The 23911-nt window shown below is 37.2% G+C and overlaps 1 protein-coding gene across 3 annotated transcripts in view; it reads left to right on the forward strand.

Moving 5' to 3' along the window:
* The window catches only part of LOC138019390 (lipoxygenase homology domain-containing protein 1-like), a 39098-nt gene that overhangs the window by 748 nt on the left and 14439 nt on the right, over positions 1-23911 (forward strand). The window contains exons 1-16 of one of the 3 annotated variants that reach the window (XM_068866161.1): positions 938-1458; positions 1700-1771; positions 1901-1944; positions 3405-3524; positions 6597-6632; positions 7437-7555; positions 8422-8787; positions 9108-9260; positions 16331-16521; positions 17694-17877; positions 18527-18714; positions 19516-19705; positions 20513-20706; positions 21231-21399; positions 22673-22922; positions 23002-23315. In XM_068866161.1, coding sequence (XP_068722262.1) covers positions 1387-1458; positions 1700-1771; positions 1901-1944; positions 3405-3524; positions 6597-6632; positions 7437-7555; positions 8422-8787; positions 9108-9260; positions 16331-16521; positions 17694-17877; positions 18527-18714; positions 19516-19705; positions 20513-20706; positions 21231-21399; positions 22673-22922; positions 23002-23315 — 2662 coding nt within the window. In that variant the 5' untranslated portion in view covers positions 938-1386. Of the gene's footprint in view, positions 1-937; positions 1459-1699; positions 1772-1900; positions 1945-3404; positions 3525-6596; positions 6633-7436; positions 7556-8421; positions 8788-9107; positions 9261-16330; positions 16522-17693; positions 17878-18526; positions 18715-19515; positions 19706-20512; positions 20707-21230; positions 21400-22672; positions 22923-23001; positions 23316-23911 lie in introns of those variants that run through there. The other 2 variants (XM_068866162.1, XM_068866163.1) reach the window with 2 other exon arrangements.

The following is a 23911-nucleotide window of genomic DNA, read 5'->3' on the forward strand; positions in this document are numbered from 1 at the left end:
AAAAGGTAATGATTTAAGTGAATTTCGATTTTTTAAGTGGAATGAAAAGGCATCACCGCCTACTGTGTTTTAGTTTATCATTGTGGTTCGACTTTCTTTCGAAATTTGGTGTCTCAATCAATCTTTACCTGAAAAAGTTGTACGTCTGATATTGCTTTAAATGTGTAAACATTCACCTTTCTGCATTTTCAGAATGCCTTTAACAATACCGCAAAAAAAATTTCGATATTGCCCGCATCCATTGTTCTAACCTCGTCAATTACACCCATTTTCTTATCTTAACCGCAACTAAATGGTTTCCTCCAGTTTCAAAATACCAATTGTGTTGTGAACAGACGTACGTACACCAAAATCTTCATCAAATAATTTTATCTTCATTGCCTCGTTACGGTGTGGTAAAGTACATCAAAAATCAGAAATATGGCGCTCTTGACAAAAACCGTGTTTCTTGGAGCATGGAAAATAGATTGTAGCAATTTATTCATGATCTCTTAGGAGAGAATAAAGCGCTCAATGTTGTCACGGCCTCGCCCAAATAATGACACTTGGCCCACAGCATTTTTCGCCAATTAAATTCGTGAGATAACACAAAACTGCCTTCATTTGTTTGGTCGATCCATGCATTGCTCAAATAATTTGGTTTAAATCATTGTTTTTGTTGATTGGGTTTTGGGTAAACACAAATTAGCAGTTATAACTTTTTTTCTTGTGTGGTCAATTCTTATTTTCTGGGTGTTGCTGGACCCAATTTGACGCCAAGTTTTGTGGTATTTTTTACGGTATAGGATTTCTCTGATTCACAAGGCACTTAAATGACCATCAAAATCCTATACATAAGAAGGCCACTGTTAAAGAAGGCTCTTTTCTTTCCCTCAATCTTTTGATTCCACTTGATCGTATTGACTTTTGTAGACATCTATGCCGGAATTCGAGTTAGTCTCTACCCACACGAATGTTTACGACATTTACTCTTGAAGTCGCTTGAAATTCAGTTGGCCCTTGACATAGGCCAAATGTGTAATTAACACCTGTAATGTATGAAGCCTATCGACTCCATCTTCGTGCAACATATATTTTTCGAATTCCAAAGCCCGGTGACCTTTCTTCCGGAATGTGGTGGTCGTGGGAAATATTGTCATGGCAACTGCACTTTGATTGACAAGTTTAAGAATCCGTGGAAAAAATCCGTGGGATGGTCGGACAAACGGTGTTGTGTTCCGAGCGCGTCGGCTATTCCTAGCGGCCGGGATATCTCGAGATTTTCGGCACTTTTCGTCCTAAATTTCAGTTGCTTTGTTTAAATCCCAACCTCGAAGCTCTGTCTTCAAAGAACGAGCTTTGATTTCATCGCACAACCGCTTTCTGCGAGTGTTAACTCGTGTGACGATGGCGTATCGAGGTCGGGAACTTTACAACGAAGATTCGGCGGTCAACCTTCTCCGTTCAGTCCGACAACAAGTAAGTAACATTTCAGTCGTTCTCTGTAATTTTGTAGCACTACTTCTCCATTATACTAATTTCCGTTGATGGAAATTTCACCGGAAAAAATTTAAATCAATCTTGACCCTTCTCTCGAGCTCCTAGTAAACTAAGAGTTCGAGTTTTCCTGCCTGAGCTGAACGAAAAACGTATAAGCTTACTTTGAAAAGCTTGTTATTCAGCTGTCCTTACTCAGCTGTGCCTGTTGTTTTATCACCAGGAAGCCCATTTTGAAATGCTGTCTCGAGAACTGGAACAAGAGAGACGAAATGTCGCACAGCAGTTGGAAAAGGTCTGAAATTTTGAGTGTATCTTGATTTGCATCGATTTGAGGAGTGTAGGTCATGAACTCTTCGTAGCTTCTTTGGACAAACGCGACATCTATAATGGGATTTACACTGTCGTTAATTTTGCATTGCAGTGTAAATATGGCTCCGAAACAGCAAGTGTCAGCTCAATGGGAAGGTAGGAAAAAAGTGGTTTGATTCTTTGAACCGCATGATTTTCGACTTGCTGTTTTAAAATTTATTAATTTGATTCTGCTTTGCAGAATTGCTAACCTTACTGATTTTACGATTTCCCCTGTTTGACACTTCGAATGCCCTCTTGAAAAACAACGAAAGACGAAAACTACCAGCTTGTCCTGGAGGATTTCCAATTGTCATTTATATCGACATTCTGTGTTGGAAATCGAAGGAAGATCGGACTCTTAAAAAGCGTGGAATGTTTAATCGACGAATAAATCGTGTCAATGTAATTCGAATGTAAGCTTAATTAGCTTTTTCATTTGGCATTCGTTAAATTAGCGCTCTTTTATAATGGATCCTTCGATGTGATGTGGTCTTAAAATGTATCCAGTTCTCGTTGATTTGAACTTTTCAAGTTTAGCTGATGTAATAAGCACTCTCGTTAAGCGTTTTCTTACAAGATTTTAGGTATCGAATATCATAATCTGAATGTATTTGTGGTGTTTAACTCGAATCCTCTCTTATCGAAAATTGTTGTTCGTAGTTCAATTATTCAAATCACGTTCTTTGTGTTGCTTCTAAATTACATTATAATTTTAGACAGCATTTTCAATGTGTTGTCCTAGAAAATACAAAACCTCGAAATTCGTCAGTTCTGTTGACGTACGTTTTTCAGCTGAGTCCTATTGTTTAGTTACTTTCTAAAACAGCACCTTGATAAGGTGTTAAACTGTTGACAAGATAAAAGGATAAAATGAGACCCCTAGTTGTCAATAAATGTTCCTTCGTCAATAGAAAGTGCCAGACTTAACTGGTCACTTCCAACTATTCGATAAATACCGTAAGTTAGTTGAAGGGTTATGCACAAAATAATATAAAATGTTCATTGTTGATTGCGGCCTGGTTCTTTGACATTCTCCGCATGGATGAATAATAGTTGATAAACATGCAAACAGTAGGTATTGTGTACTATCATCAACTTTAGCACGAACCATGTGTCTTGTTCACACTTATTCGTAAACCATGTTTCGATGCAATTTAAAGACACATTCAAGACACTTTGCTTTAGGTGTTATGGACTGGTATGTTGCAGTTGTAGTAGAATTGAACATTGAAAATGTAAATATCCACATGTAAACTGTGCTTCATAAAATATTACATTGTGTATCATAATTATGATGTTTGTACAATAGCAACTCGTGGGATGTATGTTTCGAAGAATTCATGATCTCATAAGAAAAATCCTGAGTATTTGTTTCTCAGTGTTTGAAAACAACTTTTTCTTCATGCCACGAAACTGGATTTTTACAATTCAGTGATAATAAGATAATAATCTAACAAAAAAATGTGGTGACACAGGGCAATCAAAAAACTACAATAGCTAGGTGGATACCCAACAAAATTAATGTTGAAAATACAGCTGTGCATGGTCATAAATTTTCCCCAATTTTTTCACAGTTCCACTGACGAGTCCTTTGTGTGGCGTGGAAATCGTGGGCCTGGAAGTATTGGTGATGAGCAAGATTTCTCTGACAATGAGAGCCAGCTGAGTGGATCAGCACTTGTAGATTCTTGCTTGTGAGTGTAAAGCATTTTGTAGCTTCTGCAATGGCACCAAAAATTTCATGAATTATTCCTATACTTAAAGGGAGATCATGAGTGTTTTATTAATAAAGCGATGCTATTGTCACCTGATGTTGTCCCCATCTTGCCGTCCTTCTTGTGCAAAGTAAATATACAGCCTTGACTGAATTCCTTGTGCTTGTAAAGCAGCTAATTTACTATGGTGTATGAAGTGATAAGAAACACTGTAGGTCCGTCTGACTACCAACGGAGTTCTTCCAACGCAAAAAACTTGTGTCGAGTTTTGAGTAACAGGGTGATTCCACCATGTTAGTGAAGAAGGCTGACAACCATCAAAACTGTCAATGGCCGTTTTTATACTAGAGACGCATAATCCGTCCAGACGAATTATGCGTCTCTCATGTTATCCGTCTAGTGTAAAGACGGGACGAACTATATGAGACGCATAATTCGTCTTGGACGAACTTGGGCAAACATTTTTTCTGCGTCTGTTAAATTCGTCTAGTGTAAAGACGGGCACTAGACGCATAATGCGTCTGGACGAACTTTCCAGTTTAGTGCGTCTTCGAAGACGCACTAAAATAGATTCTTCGTCCAGACGCATAATGCGTCTTGTGGCCGTCTTTATACTAGACGAATTTAACAGACGCAGTAAAAATGTTTGCCCAAGTTCGTCCCAGACGAATTATGCGTCTCTAGTATAAAAACGGCCAATGCTAAGTTGCTTTCTTTTGGGCTTTGTTAAACGAACCACAAAATTAACCAGGCATTTTTCTAGTCAATTGTATGTATTGGCAACATACAATAATTATCGGAAGAAGCCCTTTGATATTGTGTGTGGTTGTGTGGGGGGGGGGGGGGGGGGTGGTGGTTTGGCGTGGCGTGAGTAGTCATTTCTTCCAGGTGCTGGAATTGGGACATGAGCAATGGGTTCATGACTACTAGTCTCCAGTTTGACTTTATCTTCTACTTATGATCTCCACCCTTTGTAACTAGAAGCTCCTGCCAATTTAGAACAATTTTCCCATTTGTTGACATTCTTTCGAATCTTTTTCGTGTCAGCTCCATCTTCCAGTTGTAAACTCTTCCAAAATTAAATTTGTCCTTGAACATTTAGCTTACTGGGAATCAACTGTATTCCGATTTTTGCAAAAGGCACAAATGTTTTCCCGCCTTTTTTAGACTGCCATGAAATTGGTCTCCTTCAGTTCCAGGAAACTCTCTGGTTAACTGTGAATAGATGATAAGAGATGGGTCTCGATAGAAAACACCTCACCCAACAAATGAATTGATGAACAATTATTGTAAGTGAATCCTTGAGAAAACGTAATTTCCCCCTTTTTTTTCACCTTTTCATGCTGACATAAATGTATTGCAAGAAGATGTTTGGTTGGCCTGCAAATAACAAACACTGGCCTTCTGCTCCTCAATGAGCACCCAGCCTCAAAAACAAATTTGGAATGCTGGTTTTAAATAAATTTTGTGGTGGGAACTTCCCCAACTACAGGGACAAATGTGATTTCAATACCAAACTTTTTTGCGAGGTCTTATTAATAAGTGCTGCAATTTGTAGTAGGTATATAAATTTTGCAGATATCTAATAGCTGTTACGTACCAATGTCTTTGAGGACAGAATTAGTTGCCTCTGTCATTTCAAGTTTAGAATCATCTCCATGCACAGTTTGTTGAGTGAGATACAATTTGTGCAATACTACCTCCTTCCTTAATTTGTGATGAATGCAAAATTATTCTAAACAAATTCCATTCCGTCTTTGAGTCAGTAAAATCTTAAAAAAAACTATTAACGTTAATTTACTTAATTTTTACTACTTGAACTTTGTTCCTTGTGTGAATGTAATTCTTGATTTGAATAGTAGCCATTTATTTGTATTTTACATGTAACTTGATACAATCAAAAACATCATTTTGTTGGTGACTGAATTAAAATCCAAACTAGTATGAGAAAGGTCTTGTGGATTGGATATGTATATATATGTATATATCTCCCTTCGGAAGAGACGTCAACCAAACAGATTTTTGGACAAATACTGAGTTTAATGATGTACAGATAAGACTTGTGTTTTAAGTTGTCAAACATTCTGGTTGCCTTTTCTTCTCAATTTATGAGGCGAGTCAGGTATCTATTTAACCTTTTACAAAAAATATATGCGTGATATGAACATGTAAAAGAGGAATCTTTTAACATGTATATATTAAAGTGCCACTACGATGAAAATTCTGCATGTCCTTTTTTCTTTAGATTTTGAAAATAGATGTACTAAATAGGTATCATGCCAATTTTTATCTCAAAATTCATGCCAATTTTTATCTCAAAATTCCCATGGGAAGTATGTAACATAGTTTTTCGGTTTTCGCTGTCCGCCATTACTAGAACGGCAAATGACCGTGAGCAAGGAAAAGGGTTGGGTCTAGCTGGATTGCCTGGGGTCTGATGTCATGCGTGCAACGCTCAAAATAAAGGCGGCTAATTTCCCATGCCATCTGTGAGATGTGAGAAATCGCCAAGTTGCTTTTTGCTGATATTATATACATTACTCCTTGATCGACTTGTTTGCTTTGTCAAACGCCACAAAGCAATGCACGTATGACGTCAAGAGCCAAGTCTTGCGTGTAGACCGCGTACAAAATAATTGCAGGGTTCTCCAATGCTGTCTGAGTAATGGCGGACAGATTTTTAGCAGTTTTTGGCTGACTATTTCCCGAATAATCTCGCTTCTATCGTTCCAAATTTCAATGCATTGTATTATTTTGAACAATATTGACTTAATTGACGTCGAAAAAATCCGAAAAGAAAGCCAAAATTTTTGTCGTAGTGGCACTTTAATCAATTTAAGTTGTGTGTTACGCAAAATAGCAACTGCAAAAGTTGTTTGTTTGACATATTGAAGAAAGCTTTGGTATTGACCAGTGATCCTTTTGCCACTTAACAAGATAACTAATTACTATTTCACTTTGTGGTACGTGTTTGCACTTTGACACCATACGTGTATAATATGTATCCTTAATTCGCAACTAACAGTGATGTGACTTTGGCTCTTTTTTTAGGAAAGTCCTTCAAGAAAGAGGACTTTCTGACTCAAGGTATTCATTATAATTTTGTGATGTTATCTGGTGTATATGTTTATGCACAGTTTCTGTTTATTTGCATCAAAGGCCACTTTTTTCCTTTTTTTTTTGGGCATTGAAAAATGCATTTTTATACAAAATTATTAATACATACAATCAGGTTTTGATAAAAAGAATGGTCTTTTGTAGTTGTTTCAGTCTATACTGTATTGAACAAGTTTTAAAAGGTTTTTACGTCTTAAGTGAATTGATAAGATGTGGCTTTTGGTGCCAGCGATACTGTAATAATTACAGAAATGTTCAAAATAATTGTTTTAAACCCCCTGGCTATTTTCAAACCCATGGTTAGAATGATAAATGGTTGGTTTTAGAAGTTTTAAATTAAAAAGCAAAAAGCTCAGTAAAATTAAAGAGCAAAAATTAGCAGGCAAGATGAAGCAACTCTGTTGTAACAGGTGCAAAGAAGTATTTTTTTCCTTCTGGAAATATAAATGATACTACTATCCTTTTTTGAAATTGAAATACTACCACAAGATGTACTGGCCTTCTTGAGAATAAATGTCTGTGATTTTTATGCTTCTGATCTGCTGAAGATCATACTGAACGTTTTGTGTTTCTATTGATTCAATGGTGGTAAAAGAGAGTCATGTTGATGGAGAAAGCTGTCAGAGGCTTTTGGGATAACTATTTTGTCGGCAGTCTTTAAAGATTAAATTTTTGCCTAATGAAAAACGTACAAATTAACTGTACACAGTTTTTGTAATTAAAACATTTATAAAGTTTGTCTTTCATTTATTGTTGGAATATTTTTAATTTTAGGGATGAGCACGATCCTTTTTACGATAGAAGTTTAGTTAATGGTAAGAGCAACCAGACAGCTGGACCACATTCAAATGTACTCATGAGTCAAGACTGGGAAAAAGATCTTATGGAAGCAGGTAGTCAGAAGTGAAAAATAACATTACAGACAGAGTGAAAATATTACTTACCAGGCCTATCTGCCGATAGACTCTCATTTTGACCCCCCTACTACGATTCTCAGTTGAGCATGACACTAGAGAAGTTTGGTCAGCGTTAAAGTTACCATGTCGTCAAGGGCAACTTGCTTCGTTTCCAAGAGTAACTTTTAGGGCCTTGACGTCATGAGCAATGAACCAGCCAAAATCTATAAAGTCAAACTGGCGACCGTTACCAGTTTTAAGACGTGAAACCCTGAAAAGTTACCCTTGGAAACGAAGCATGTTGCGCGTGACAACATGGTAACTTTAACGCTGAAACTTTGTCACCAAACTACCCTAGTGTCATACTCAACTGAGAATCGCAGCACCTTCCTTTGACTGCTTTTGCCACTCAACTAGGCCCTCCATCTCTATTATCAGTAAGCGTTGCTTCCTGATTCAGAGTGAAGTCATCATACATTTGGACCAGTTTGGTCGGCTGCATGAACCACAGCGTCGTTGAACACGCCCCCTCTTCTCATTTCAAACAGTATGTGAGTCACTTAACATCCAATAAGTTTTTACCTCACCTCCCCTCCCCCTTTTTCCCTCTGTTTTTATCATTATGACAGGTGCCTGTCATCTGTTATGCAATGTATTTCATGTCTAGGTTAATTGTCAATCCCTGCCACCAAACCAGGGGCTACCCACCACTAGTGGAAGGTCCTTGGACATCTCAGGCACCCAACTTACCTGTGAAGTAGTTGTTATTAACCTACATTATGTTAACCCATCTACTCCTGGGCAGTGTTCGACACTTTCTTGTATAATTATTCACCAAGTACAATGGTTTTATTTTATTGCAGAGTTGACCCCTGGGCAAACTGTTAAGAAAGTAGTTACAAGAACAGAACTCCGTACATTGAAAACAGTGGATGGCAAGGTTGTGCAAGATTCCTATGATCCTGGAAGTGCGCAAACCACAGTTGAACGATATACAATTGACAACAGAGCTGTCAATGGTAACACACCAAGAGCTTTAACAAAGCAATACGTTCCAGGGGATGAATACCGGTCTGGTCGTCGTGGGCCAGGTTCACAGTCTTCTGTTGAGGATTATCGGGGCCCTTACAGTCCAGGAAACCAAAGTGGTCCTGGTTCAGATGGGAGACGGACACCAACTGCGGGCAATCCCTCTGGATATGTATCTGATGGTTACCAAACACCAACTGGTAAATAATACTACATGTATTCATTTTTTACTCAGCCAAAACAACCTCTGTTTTCTAAACTTTCAAGACACCTCTTCAGGGCTGGCTACACTAGCAGCTGGTAGCTGGTAATTTTCAATCTGAAAATTTCTATTGCTTGCAGATGTTTTGTCATGACAGTTAAACATAGCCTCTAATGACAGCCCAGCTTATAGGATAAAAGTAGAGTAGAGAACCAAAAAAACTCAACCCACATTTGATGCCAAGGCTGGGAATCAAATGTGGTAATGTGATTTCCATCTTTTCCTCAATTTCTTCATGGCTGTCTTTTTTTATGTCAGGTTCACAGCATTCTTCCCAGTCCAGCTCTGTTGGTACAAAAACCTATCGCAACACAAGCCAGTCACTACCTCGCACTTCTTCATCAACACCCAATGCTACACCATCATCTTCGTCTACCATGCCAAGATCATCAACTTCTGGACGATCAAGCAGTAAGTGAGCTTTAAATACAGTGTATTAAATTATCCGTATTTTTTTAAGGCTTGGTCCCAATTTTTCTGATAATCAACTTCAACTTTATTTAAAGAATAATTGACAATACACAACACAAAAGCAAATAGCATTTGCTAATCTGGGCAGAATAGTCACACTAAAATATTACAATAAAAATAATAAGTAATTGCTAAATTTACCAAAGGAGACCTGCATAATTACTTGCACAGATGTGTTAACTTAAATCAGTAGTATAATTACAAGTTCAGCGACATAAGTATCGTTACAAGGTATGTTTGTATGAAGAACTCAAGTTCTATTTGTATGTATTTAGAGCAGAGGTAATTTGGGAAATATCGATATAATCATCATGCTTCTTAAGAATATCGAGAAGGAAAGAGTGGAGTTTCCTTTGGAAGTGTTTTTTTGGGAGCTCTCTTAATGATGCTGGTATCTCATTCCAAATTTTAGCTCCTACTCTTGAGAAAGCTCTTTTTTGGATTTCTAATCTAGATTTCTAAATATAGAATTTATTTGCAGACGAAGACCAAGTGTTATAATTACAATGAATACTGGTAGTGTTGCCGAATAGGTTTAAAATGTTACTGGGTACCTTTCGATTCTGTACATGTATCATGCATTAAACAACAGATGGATCTGAAATAAAGAAATTTATTGGTAGAATATTGGCATCAATAAACAGAGGGACTGCATGTTCACATCTCTCTACGGAAAATATAAATCTAAGTGCTAGTTTTTGAAGGACTATAATTTTCGTCAGGCCTGATTTACATGCAAGACCCCATGCGGTTAGTCCATAAGATACATGTATGTAGGGCAATAATTATTAAAGATTGATAAATGCGCAGTAGAGTATTTGGTGGCACAAAATGCCTAAGTTTCGCAATAATCCCAACTAATCTACTTATTTTGACCATGATGTGTTCAGTATGAGATTTCCAGCTTGAACTGCAGTCTATGAAAACCTTAAGGTATTTTACATAATCTTGACATTCACGGCCTTATGTGCTATGTGCTAGCACAATGAGGATTAACTCTCTTACATTCAAGGTTAACTCATTTGCTCAGTACATTATCATATACCACAATTTTCAGTTTGAGCGCTAGTCTCTTTTGATAAGGTTGAAAAATAATGTAATTAGATTTTTTAATGTTGAGGGTTTAATAACCTGTTTGCTGTTAGCCAGTTACATACCTTACGAAGTTCACAGTTTACAAGGGTTTCAAGAGATTTCATGAATGTCTCTTTGTCGGCATATAGAGGATATTTGTATCATCAGCAAAGAGGTAGAAATTGAATTTGTTCGAGGCGTACTGTATGTCGTTTACATATAATAGAAAAGGGAGGGATCCCAAGACAGACCCTTGAGGCACGCCACAGGTAATTGCAGCCTTATTAGAAATGTGTGGTTCCAGAAAATATCCATACCCCCACCACGGAAGACCATTGGAAATTCCGAGGGAGAGGGGGGGTTAAAGGGCAGTAATTTCCAAGGGGTAGGGGGGTTTCGTGGGAAACTACTTTTCCAAAGGGTCACGAACCACATACAAAACATTGAAAGCAACATACGATCGATCTGAAGCACAAAACACACTATCGGACGATGTTTTGAAACAAAAGTCAGTTTTGAGATAAAGTTAATACTATTAGCTTCAATGTTCCCGTTTTTCTTTGAGTTAGCTAGCGCTACAGTCTCCCGAAGCTAAGAACAACGTGTCTTTCATTTGGGACAGATTCAAAACATTCAAAATGGCGGTCTCAACTGTAGTCTCTGCCCCAGACTTCCAGCTTTGTCTCTTTTTCGTCCAACCAACACTTCCGTTCACTTGAGTATCACTTTTCGCTACCTTCACATGCTGTAAACACATTTTTGATAGGATTTATGTTTTACTGGGGGTAGTAACTCATTGAAAATGCGATAAGAGGCAAGTTCCCACCATCTCAACGCTTGCATGCAACTACATTTTCTTTTTTGTGGGTGGCATTTAGACCACAGACAGGAACCGGGAGTCAAGTTTTCTCTTCTTTGAGTAAACGCAATATTTATTGCGGCCTCGGGAAACGATTGTTGAGGTTCAGTTCGTTATGTCAAACTGGAAATTCTAAAACAGGAGTTTGACTACTCATTAGAGGAAGTAAATCGCGCCAAAAACAATAACAGTCGCTCTCTCGATTCCATCCGTGGCTCAAAGGCAAGCAACAGTGAGGCTGTCTGTCATTTACCGGCGAGAAGGACTGCTGGAGAGTCAGTAAATTTGAAGACTGCACATAAATTGCCAGATCTAAGTTTACAAATATGATGGATTATTTTGGCCTCAATAATATTCTTCGTAAAACAATCGCCTTTGTGACAACGTTCACGAAACCTACCGCGTCAACATGTGTGGTCCCTAAATATTAAAGAATCAACCTGAAGAAACTGACAAAATGTGTAGACAAAGGAACCTTGTAAGTTTCTGTTTTATTTATTATGGTTTGCGAAGTTGTTTAAGCGAGTGAAATGTTCTCATCGAAGTTTGCACAAAAACGTGAAACAGTCGACGTGCAACCCAAATGTTTAAGCTTTGCAAAGTTGATAGCGCACAAGCTAAAAGTTTAGCTGGATAATGAGCTTAACAAAGCGTTATATTTTTCTAAAAGTTAACCTTAATGTTTACACTGTTGTAATAAAATTCTACCGCAATTACGTAACTAATTCACTTTCGTTTTTATAAGTAAAAAAATTCTGGAAATTCCTGAGGGGAGGGGGGTCATCAAAGACCCCCCTGGAACGGAAAATCCTGGGGGGAGGGGAGGTGCAAATCAAAATGTCTTCTGTGGTGGGGGTATGGATATTTTCTGGAACCACACAATGACATTTAAATTCTGTTGTTTGCGTTCAGTTACTTAAATAAGAAGAAAACCATTCATTAATTATTCCGTGGAAACCATAATGTTCCAGTTTGTTTAATAATATACCTCGATTAACTGTATCAAATTCTTTCTTTAAATCAAGAGAAACATGAGAAAAGGCGTTTATCCATATTAGTTTGTATTGTATTAATAATATCCAAAATTGCATGTTGTGTAGAATGTGATTTACGAAAGCCATACTGTGCCTGATAAAGTAATCCATTCTCTTTGATAAAAGAGATCATCTTAGAATACATTAACTTTTCGAAAATTCTGTTAAAATTGGATAATTGGTCTATAATAATAATTATTCCCATCAAGCTCAATGCCAGATTTAAACACTGGTACTATTTTTGATAAGTTTAGCTTGGCCGGGTACACTCCTTGGGAAACAGAAACATTTAAAAGTGTTGCAAGAGGCAAGCTTACAATGCCACTTACATATTTTAATAATAGTTTCACCTACAGCCACTGTAGGTACAAAAAATAACCAATGTCATTCCTTCTGGCATACTTAGTCTAGGAAAAAGATACATAAGATCAAGGTTTTTTCTTTAGTACTGTATAATAATTAAACAATAGGCCTTTTTCAAAATATCAAAATTTATATTCAGCTTGATAGTGAGGCAGTGAGGACAAAAACACTAGGAACACGTTGGAATGAATGTGAATAATGTTTCCATATCATCCACTTTCCTTTGTCTTTTTCCTGCAAACCTCTCTTTCAGGCTGACTTTTATTATGTCGAAAAAGGTTTATGATTGTTCCAATCTACATTATAATTTATTTATTTTAAGTTTTGCACTGCAAGTACTGCTTCTGGATTAAAGCAGAACTTTCCCCCTCTATTTTGAAAAAGGTATGGACACACCACTCTTGCTGATCTTTACTCTGTTTTAATTAAACTCCATTAGCTTCTGCTTGCATATCTGACATTAATTATTTCAGAATGAAATCAAAACACAAATGTTATGAAATAAAAATATCATTTAATTTTGTAGCAAAATCTTTATTATTGACATGATGGAAATGTGGTCTGGCTTTATACATGAAATTCCCAACTGTGTCCTTTATGTTGAATTGTCATGTCTTTTCTTTTTGGTTGTTGGTTGTGACCAGCTGTATGCTTTTATTGTCAAAATCGTAATAAAAATATATATTTTTATTAAGACCTGGAACAAATGTTTGACATTTTTGTGCCCGGAGGCAAAAAGTTAGCCCAGAGTTGACAAGTAATGATTATTAACATTACAAACTGTGGTGTATCAGTGGTCATATTGTTTACAATGTGACCAATTTTAATAAACGTATTATTTGTTCAGTCTATTTATAGCTCTTTATGAATTCAGGGGAGTTCCTGGATGAAAGGTGTTTAATTATGATTTTTTGTTTTGTCCTTGGCTTTCTTGCATTATTAATGGCATCAGAGGAATGACTTGGGATTTCAAATTTAACAAAGATGGATATGTGGAACGCACAGTCCTTATCCATGAGATTGTTTGCAATGGTTTCGTCAGATGGCAAAGCAAAGGGTAGTTTGATTTTCCTCTTTCAATTTTCTCAGAAAACCAGGATTGGCTTCATTTAAATCTTACATGACACATGACCACAGTCTTTTGTGTAATATGCAGTTTTATGTCAATATAAGCTTTGATTGTGTGATTCTGCAGCAAAGGTTATGTTTTTCTCTTGTTTTGCATTAAATTTTGGTTATTTAGTGAACATATTTTTTGTTGAATTTAATAATATGCTCTAACAGTTGAAAAATCCCTTCATGTTTGCTCAGTGATCTAAAAACATCTTATATCTATCGGCTAACCTTTGAATGATTAACTTTTTTGTCATTGCTGTTTTAGTCTCAGAGAGGTGAACTATATTTTTATATCTGTTCAAATTAAATTCTGTCTTTTTTGTGTACAGATTCCTTTTTTGATACAATCTTCATTAAATCTTGTTTTGTATGGTCTTTATTTAGGGTGAAAAAAGTCAAATTTTAAGTTGGTAATTTGGTTAATATAAAACTGCATGTTACCATGAGCAGGTGTGAAATTAGATTTAATAGCATTTCAGCATTGTATCAAGGTCAACTTAAATTAAAGGTTATTCAATTATTATTATTATTATTATTATTATTATTATTATTATTATTATTATTATTATTACTACTACTATTTGCTGAAGGGGGGCCATTGCAATATGTAGTTTCTTAATCTGTCTCAGAGTGAAATCCTAAAGTAAAGATTTTTCAAGTGAAATACTTGTAGTCTCCATATTTGCGTGTTGATTATTCTGTCCAAACTTCATTCATGTCTGGAAATGCACATACAGTTTAGTTAGAGACAAGTCCAATTTTAGTTTGCACATGTAATGTCCTCTTACCAGTGAGTGTAACAATTTTTACAGCAGTGACTTAAGTGTAAGGGGTAATAGTAGAACCTTATTTTCACATGATAATGTTTAAAGCTGAAGAGCTTGTGGGGTCATGCACATATGAAATCAAATCAAATTAATACATATCAAATCATATTGGTTTTTGACGAGAGGGGAACACTGGGATATCCAGAGAAAAACCACTCATAGCAGAGTAGAGAACCAACAACAAACTCATTGCGCTCTCATTTAATTTTAGTTACTACTAAGGTTTTTATTGTATTAGGTTTCTTTTTTGTCAGCTTCAAGTTGTAGTGTTTATTAGTGTTGCAGATTGTCTTTTGTGAATGTTAACTGCACGTGTGTATGTTTAATAAAGGATTTAAATTAAAAAAACAAAACAAAAAAAAATCAACCCACAGATGACACCAGATCTGGGAATTGAACCTGAGTCGCATTGGCAAGAGGCAAGTTCTCTCACCACTGTGCCATCCCTGTTTTGGTTGGAATTATTTTTACTTGCAGAGCAGAATTACAGCCCGCACACAAAAACTTGTATACCACATCTGCAAGTTTTTGTGTGTGGGCTGTAGTGCCTGCTATGTCGGCGAAACTACCCGGCATTTTTCCACGCGCGTACGTGAGCACACTTTCAGTGATAGGACCTCGCACGTCTTCAAACATCTACAGAATTCTGAGCATTGCCGCCTTTTGTGCTCTAATGGTTGTTTTAGCATCCTAGATCACGCTTCTACCACCTTCCAGCTAAAAGAAGCTATTCATATTCAATGGGAGAAACCTACACTTAATCATCAACTTTATCATGTTAATTTAAAACTTTCTTTGTAATCTTTCACATTGTCATGTGTCCTTCAGCTAATTAGCATTTTGGTTCACACTATATATTCAACTCTGTACTTTGTAATTTAAACTGAAGATGGCAGAAGTTTCTGTCGAAACATGTTTTTAAATTTAAAAAGTGTTGTGTTGTTTCTTAAAATATCGTTATCCCTACTATCCAGACCTTTTGGCAACTTATGACAAATGTGGACTGGATGCTCTACCTCTAAGCAACAGGAGTCACTTTCGAGAGCTACGTTATATTAAATCTCTTCAATTATAGCAAGCACAATATCATTGTTCCGGCCAGGTTTAATGACAGGCATGCATCTATTCCTAATTTATAGGCTCAATAACTTATGATCTATTAGAGTACAGATGCATACCTGATGTATATAACCATCAAAAGCTTTTAGATTCTATATTACTGTTCAGTAATAGATCACAGAAGACATCAAAATGTGGTAGGAACATCAGTGACACACTCAGCTATCGTCTCGTGTGCCACTTTTTTGTTCTTACCACATTTTGACATCACCTGTGATCTATTACTGAACACATGCACTGCAACATTCTGTCAAAACTTGAATGCAAAACAGTTTGTGATGTGATGGCAATCAATGATGAAATTTAAACTAACGTCTCTATAATTGGTAGACGTTTATTTCTTGGAACATAAAATCACTCAGAAATATTTTGATTTAATAACTCTGGCTTAGTCTGTATAACTAGCTGAGCAATTCAGGGGGTGTTATTATAATTTCCATTCAATGAGTGATTTATTACACTCTGAATCATGAACAAATTATTTACCCAGATTGTAGAATGAACAGTTTTGGTTTTTCTAAATTTTTTTTCTTCCTTATTTTTTCACCTAATTGGAAATAATTATCTCAGAAAACAGCAGAAATTTATTTTTTTCTTAACTCATTCATTCCTTTGAAGCAACATACAACCTCAGTATCAAAGTTGGTGATGTCAAAGGCTCGGGAACAGATGGAAATGTTTACATACAGCTTTTTGGTGAGCGAGGAAATACAGCCAAGATACAGCTCCGGCAAGCTGGGGATACGAGGAACAAATTTGAGAAAGGAAGGACATATAAGTTTACAGTAGACACAGTTGACATTGGCAAGGTTAGCACTGAAAAATAGTATTGTCAATATTGAATGAAGACTTGTTTCTTGAGACCTTTCTAGTGCTGAAAAATTAAGTAATTATTTGGTTATTGGCGTGAAAGGCGATCGCAGGGCTGCTTCACAATGTTAACAGGTTTTTAGGTCAAGTTCTATTAATTTTGGATCATCCATATTAGTTATTTAGGTTAACTGGCCATTTTACTGAACTTGGTTGAAATGATTGAAAGTGACCAGGCCCAAGAAATTATTGTTTCTCTTTTGTTTTTGAACTTGTCTGGCCTGGCTCCAGCTCCTTGCAGTGATCACTGAAAAGAATATTAAGAGTGGCCTGGCATTATAGTGTTTTAACCTGCAGGAAACAGTTGGAAAAGTGTTTTATGTGGAAACATCCATTGCTTCAACATAAACTGTTCCAAGGTTTTCTGTGTTGCAAAATTGTCTGATCATTCTTAGGTGCATTTCTTCAAATTAACTAACCCTAATGAACCCTTGCTTTTTAATAACAGAATGACAGATATTTTGGTCTCCAAACCCTTGGCTATATTTTCTGCATAATTCCTTAATGCAACAGTCTTTTGCAAAACTTCGCCAAGAAAATACTGAAAAGTCATTTCAGTCTGCTGCAACATTTCTTATGACAAAATATCCAAGATGTAAAAAACAGTCCGTTACGATTTCTTGCAAGACAGTTGAGATTCTTCTTCAATCAATCAATCAATCAATCAATCAATCAATCAATCATTTATTTATTTAAACATGTTTCCTCAAGGAGCTAAAAAAAACATTCCAAATACAAATGTGTAAAATAGAAATTTATGTGTAATGATTACAACTATAATATGATGTGCAATTCTATATATAAAAACAATTCATAAATATAATACAAAAAGCTACAACTTATATGTCAAGGTAAAAAAAAAGGTCAAGTCTGTTCCAGGCCAGGACCCGAACCCAGACCATTCGCTCTGGAGTCGAGGCGACACTAACCATGAGGCCACCGCCCCTCCCTTCATGTATAGGACACATTCTAAAAAGCTACTATATCTTGCGATTTATTTTTAAAGTTATCTGCATCACTGCAAAGATGTACTTGAGATGGCAAACTGTTCCATAACTTCGTCAATGAATAAGTAAAAGAATTCTTTTTAAGGAATTCTTCTTGTATTTAGGTTGATAGAATCAAGCTGAGTCACGACCATACAGGTTATGGCTCAGGTTTCTTTGTTGAAGAAGTGGAAGTGGAGGTCCCGGCACGTCAAGATAGAGTCAAATTTCCTTGTCGATGCTGGCTTGCACAAGATGTAGATGATGGTAAAATAGAGAGGGAGATGTTTGCAATCACTCCTTTGCCAAGTAAGACAATAATAGTATGAGCTATCAACAATATTAGATTCTTACTAAATGGGAAGAAATTTGTTTATTTACAATACAAGAAATATTTAAATGACAAGACAGATACTGGTAAGTATTGACTGACTTCTCTTTCCCTTAGTTGGTGATGATATCATTCACCCCTGCAAAATATATTGGGATGCTAATGTGCATGTCAAGATCTTTTGGTCGTTGGTCCTGAAAACTCTTGCTATAATCCACATTCATACATTGTACTGTGTTCTCTTATTCATTAAACCCATTAAATTTGATTTCTTTGTCTAAGTTCAAATAAGCCCTGCTCCACTTGTTGCGTTACTGCTATGTTCCACCCAACACAACAAAACAAGCTCAAGTCTTTTGTTTCTCCAGCAACAATCTATTAAGTGTTGAAAATGATGTGGTGGAAAAAAAACAGTGGAAAAAATATTGCATAGGTTAATTCTTGCAAAACAGAGTCCACCAAAAATCTGGGGAGCTATATTTAACATGAAAATTTATGTACACTTGCAAATGTATGACTTTCAGCCACAAGATGAAATTTGGGCATACGGATCTTTGAATGTTGCAAAATGTGGAGCCCACATCAGAAGGACTTTTAAGATAATTTTCTTTGTTTTTGCACTTTCAGACACTGCATACACAATGTCTGTCAAACTCGGTGATGTTCTTAGTCCAGATACCAATTTATATGTTCAGTTGTTTGGAGAGAAAGGAGAAACAAGCAAGATCATGCTGCGGCCTATTGGTTCGTCTCTCAACAAGTTTGAGAAGGGAAGAACTTACAAGTTTACTGTTGAAACTGTGAATATTGGAAAGGTACACGACTTGGTTAATCATTGAGTCAATGGGTTGTTCATGAAAGTTGGTAGGTTGCTCTTGTGGTGAACTAGTTGGTCAGTTTATCTACCTCCCAGTCTGTGATGCTATCAGACGCCCATCCAATGCAAGCTAGTCTAATAATTTTTAGTTTGTGGTAGAAGGAAGAGTGGCAGAGTGGTTAGAGTTCTTGGAAATCAGGAAACCCTGAGCTTCAGGGCTTCTGGGCTCAAGTACCATTCCAACCACTAGCTGTTTTTCCCATTCACTTTCTTTACTTTGCTAGAAAATAGCCATCTTTCTGCCTCCTGCTATTTAGGTTTGTCAAAAGATCTTTTGTGTTTGTGTCAATAGTTGCTTCATCCACCATGAAAAGCCCCCTGGGGGCCGTTTCAATGAAAGTCCTGAAACTTTACGGGCTATTTTCAGGTGTCGCCATTCCCTCTTCAAACTTCACAGTCATTTTTCTTTTTGTTACCTTGAAAACATTTTAAAAGATCGGCTTTCCAAAACAAGCGGTTGGCAGTTTCACAAATGGTTTTTCTGGCCCAAAAAGTGTTAGGGACTTTCGAGAAACAGGCCCATGGTCAGTTAAGTATATGTGTACACCTTTACGTTATTTTGTTCTCTTTGTCTGTCCATCCATCTGTTCCTCAGTCAGTCAGATGTCTGTCGGACAATTTGTGGGATAGAAAGTAGTAATGTTCGTTGCAAATACAGTGTTGGAAAAGTGTCAAGTTCAGTTCTGCTTGCATGTAATACATGTATCTATATTTGAAGAAAACTGTCGTTTCCTTTTAGATTGATAGACTGCGCATTGGCCATGACAGTAAAGGAGATGGTAAGGGTATTTTTATTGAAGAGGTAGAAGTATCCCCAGCAGAGGGAGATCATGCCATATTCCCTTGCTACTGCTGGCTTGCTGAAGAAAAAGGAGACAGAAAAATGGAGCGGGATATTTTGCCTGGCGAATCCAGACCTCCAAGGCCAAGTGAGTGTTAGTACGGGTAATCAAATGGTGATGAGTGAAATTAGGAAATAATGTCACAGGCGTTTTGTCCAAAACGCAAGTGAAATTATTCCCTAATAATTGTTTCACGAGTGTTCCATTTCATTAGCTGTTAATATCATGCGTGACAAATTGCGTTCATAAGACACCATTTTGGCACTGAAGGAAAAGTTGCATGGCAACATTGTAATTTCACATGTAAAGTGATATGCTGAAATTCCACGCCAAAAGTTAAGGGTAATTTGTCAACCCATGTTATTATAACTGAAACCTTCCTGGGATATAACAGACTAAATAAATTAATATTAAACTGATTTAAACACAACGAAGAAACATAATTTTGAGCTTTTCAGAAATGCCACCAGTGCTGAATGGAATTCACGATACTGCTCTTTCTTTTAATTTAAGATTTGTGATACAGCTGTACTGCAGACTTGTTCGGTCATGACTTTCCCAGATGAGCTTTGTATGTAAAAACTGAAATTGTTGTGTCATGGTACTAAGAAATTTCACCACATCGAAACCACATAAACTGATCACTGCCCAACATGGCATGCTTATTGTAAAGAGATGACCTTTTTACAGACTTTAAAAACATAACAAGCAACAGTTCCTTCAAGCACTTTGTAGTTAAAGGACCTTTTTAGGTCAAAGGTGTGTCACAAATTGTGTTAGCTGAAAGTACCCAATAAATCAACGTACAGCCAATCGGTTTTATCACACAGCGTCTGAAAATGAAAGCAAATAACTGCAATAACCGATTCTTGTGCGTTATCCCTTATTTCACAGATACCTCATATCATTTGGCAGTAAAAACAGGGGATATGCTGACGGCTGGAACTGATGCAAATGTCTATTTCCAGTTGATTGGCAATGAAGGAGAGACAGAAAAGATCCAGCTACGTCAAGGAGGGAAAGCTGAGAAGAGATTTGAGAAAGGAAGAGTTGACAAGTTTATTGTGGAAACAGTGGATGTTGGAATGGTACCAAAACTTTTTGACACCAAATGACTTCATATCATCATATCATATATCTTTATTTACCCTCGGATTTTTAGAGTAGCTTGGTGTAGCTAATTTCTCCGAGCATTTACCCTCCCAATCATGATACATCACAGAAGACAGACCACAACACTGGGAACTACATGCCCTACTTAAATTCGAACATTTCTGTTGAGCTTTTGGGTGTAGTAGTTTCTTGATAGTACTTAACGATCATTATTATTCTGTTAGCACCTGTTGGATTTTTGGTGGCAAATGTTCACTGAGGCAAGTTGGCCATACCCAGTGTCCTATCTGAAGAGTGGGAAGTCCTGGAATAATAAATTGTTGTTTAAATTTTAATAAATCCAGGACTTTTAAATGGGTGGAAATTTTGCGTGTGGCCTCAAAGTTTGAATTTCATCAAGGCTTGTCATGATCATGCAACATTTTATGGGCTTATGACTCAGACTTAGTGAAGTTACTCAGAATGCAAGAAACCCAATGTGCTATGCTATCTTACTCAGGTTCAAAAGCTGCGCATTGGACATGACAACTATGGCTCAGCGCCTGGATGGTACCTTGAAGAAGTTGCTGTGGATGTGCCAGCACATAGCCAACATGTTATTTTTCCCTGCCATCAGTGGCTGGCCAAAAATGAAGATGATGGCAGAATAGAGAGAGATCTACTTCCAGGTACATTGTAGCACTGTATAGATCTATTGTTTGCATTGATCATTACTACATCATGAGAATGTCAACAACTTTGTTCCACTTGTTACTTTTGTTAAAAACACATAGCCAAAATTGTTGGAGGAACTTAGGTGGCTGGCGGCAAGAAATCACCTCAGCAACCAAGCCATGGCCCATCTTTAGGTCAAGGTGTAACTGTCAGTGTAACACTGAGAAATGGTGTGAAGAATGAATATCACTCAACATAAGGAATTGAGGAAACAAAATGCAAGCTACGTTAAGTATAGTACACAGGTTGCCCCCTGCAAAACTCCCTGGAACCCCCATGTGGCTTTTGTGAAACTGTAGCTTGCCTTTGTTTCAGATCATATTAAGACTGTCAGATTATGAATTGGTATTGTTGCTTGAATTGAAGCCGGTTTTAAGTTTAAGAATGAACAATCGATTGAAGATAACAAGGTTATTGATAACAGTACAGTTATTTTTGGGTTTGGGTGTCTGTAATGGGCAAATTTACTTTGGAAGTGGGGTTTTTGTTGAGGCCGGAGGCCAGGCGTTCTATGCGATCGTTTCATGTCCAGTACTTTGATGCCAATATTTTAGGGGTTTGTTTTATTTTTTATTACTATAATTTTTTAAGTGTGTTAACGATGAAACAACAACAATGATATTGATATTGATATTGATATTGATATTGGCTGTGTAGCCGCGCGATGCAGTTCCAGTCGAGACCCACAAGTCTCCAGTAGCTCAGTGGTTAGAGCATCCGACTAGATCACGGAGGGTCGTGGGTTCAAATCCCATCTGGGACTCGGATATTTTTCCGAGTCTACATTTCTCCTTACATCCAATATCATTATAATTTTTTACTTGCTTTTAAAAGAGAATTTGAGTGAACTGCAGCCTTGCCTGGGAAGCTGTTTCTTGGTTCCAGAAACACTGGAAACATCGTTTCTGAGTGTTGTACAGTGTATTTAAAAAATTGGCAAGGTGCCTTGCGCCAAAAAAAGTGTCATATCTAGTGCTTTCAGGAATATGTCCGCTACTTTACAAAACTTTCGAAAACCCTGCTTCATGATGCCTTTCACGATTGTGTTGCATCCCATCTTGTGCATTTCTGGTCGTTTTTGCTAGCGCCCAGGGATGGCTCTCCTCAAAAACCAACATTTGACTTGATTTACTTTCATTGTTCATTTCAGTTTACAGTGTCCCCAATTAGCGCTCCAGCGCTAGAACGACTAGACACTTAAAATAAAGTTCCTTTCCTTTCCTGTAGGTGCCCCAGTCAAACCAGGTGTAACTTCTCCAACCAGAAGCACAATCACAACAACTCTGGAGAAGACAACAAGAACAGATGGACACAAAGTGCCTCCCCCTGTCGCCAAGAAGCCTGACGAAAAGCTTCACAGTTTGTCCACAAAGAAAGTTATGACGGAGGAGATGAGATACACTCAGAAAACAACCACTGACGAATTACGTTACACCACACCTCCAGTTAAACAAACTGTCATGGAAGAAGAATACAGGTTGACAACATGTTTGTTTGCCTTTAACTCTTATCTCTCAAGGCTGTTCTGTTACAAAGCTTATGTTTGCGATTTTCAGGTACACTACTCCCAGAAGAGAACCAGCCCCAACCTCATCCCAGAGAAAGATAATTGAAGAGAGGATGGTCATGAACGAAGAACCCCTTCCTGTAGAGGGAGCCCCGCCTGTTGCACCCATGGAAACAAAAAAGCGCTTCACGCAAGAAGAACTGACTGTTGAATCAGTCCGCAGACAAGAACACTCCAGACTACCCCCCAAGAATGAGTATCTGTATCGTGAAGAGATGTTACCACCACCTGATGAATATCATTTTGAAGAAAAAAGGACAGATATGCTGGCGACTGCTCCTGAATCCATGGACAGCAGAAAGAGTGAGATGAAAGACTTTCTGTTGTTGTTGTTCGGTCTTGTTTTGAAGGTGGTAGTTTCGACTCCTGTGAAGGAGCATTCGGGGTTTTTCCGAGTATCCTCGCGAGTCGCAAGCTTCCCACGGCATTTCTTAACAGGGCCCTGTCATGCTGTATTTAGGTCAAAACTGGGTAAAAATCTAAATTAGTACTTTAGCTCACACGTATGTAACATTCCTGACAACCCACTAAGAAGGTATGAAATGTATTTATGGCACAAAGAGCTATTCGTATTTAGTTTTTGGTGACTTTCTGCAGACTTCGTCTCCAAACGTGAAAAAAGTGGCCAGTTTTTCAAGTTTCATGCATCTCCATCCTCTCCATCCTTGGTGTCAAACAACAAAGAATAGCTTCAGTGCACTTCAGTGGTTATTGGTAACAAAACTGCAGCATTCGTTTTTGTCCTCATTTGATGCAAAGACGTCTTTTAGTGCATACATTTGTCACTTCGTTGTATATTTTTATTACCCCTGAAGAAGGCTTATGTTAGTAGCCGAAACGTTGGGATTTCAAGATCTTTTTTCAATAATATTTTTTAACCAGTGTAACATTTTTTATAT

Source organism: Montipora capricornis, chromosome 10, assembly GCF_036669925.1.
Source record: "Montipora capricornis isolate CH-2021 chromosome 10, ASM3666992v2, whole genome shotgun sequence".
NCBI lineage: Eukaryota > Metazoa > Cnidaria > Anthozoa > Scleractinia > Acroporidae > Montipora > Montipora capricornis.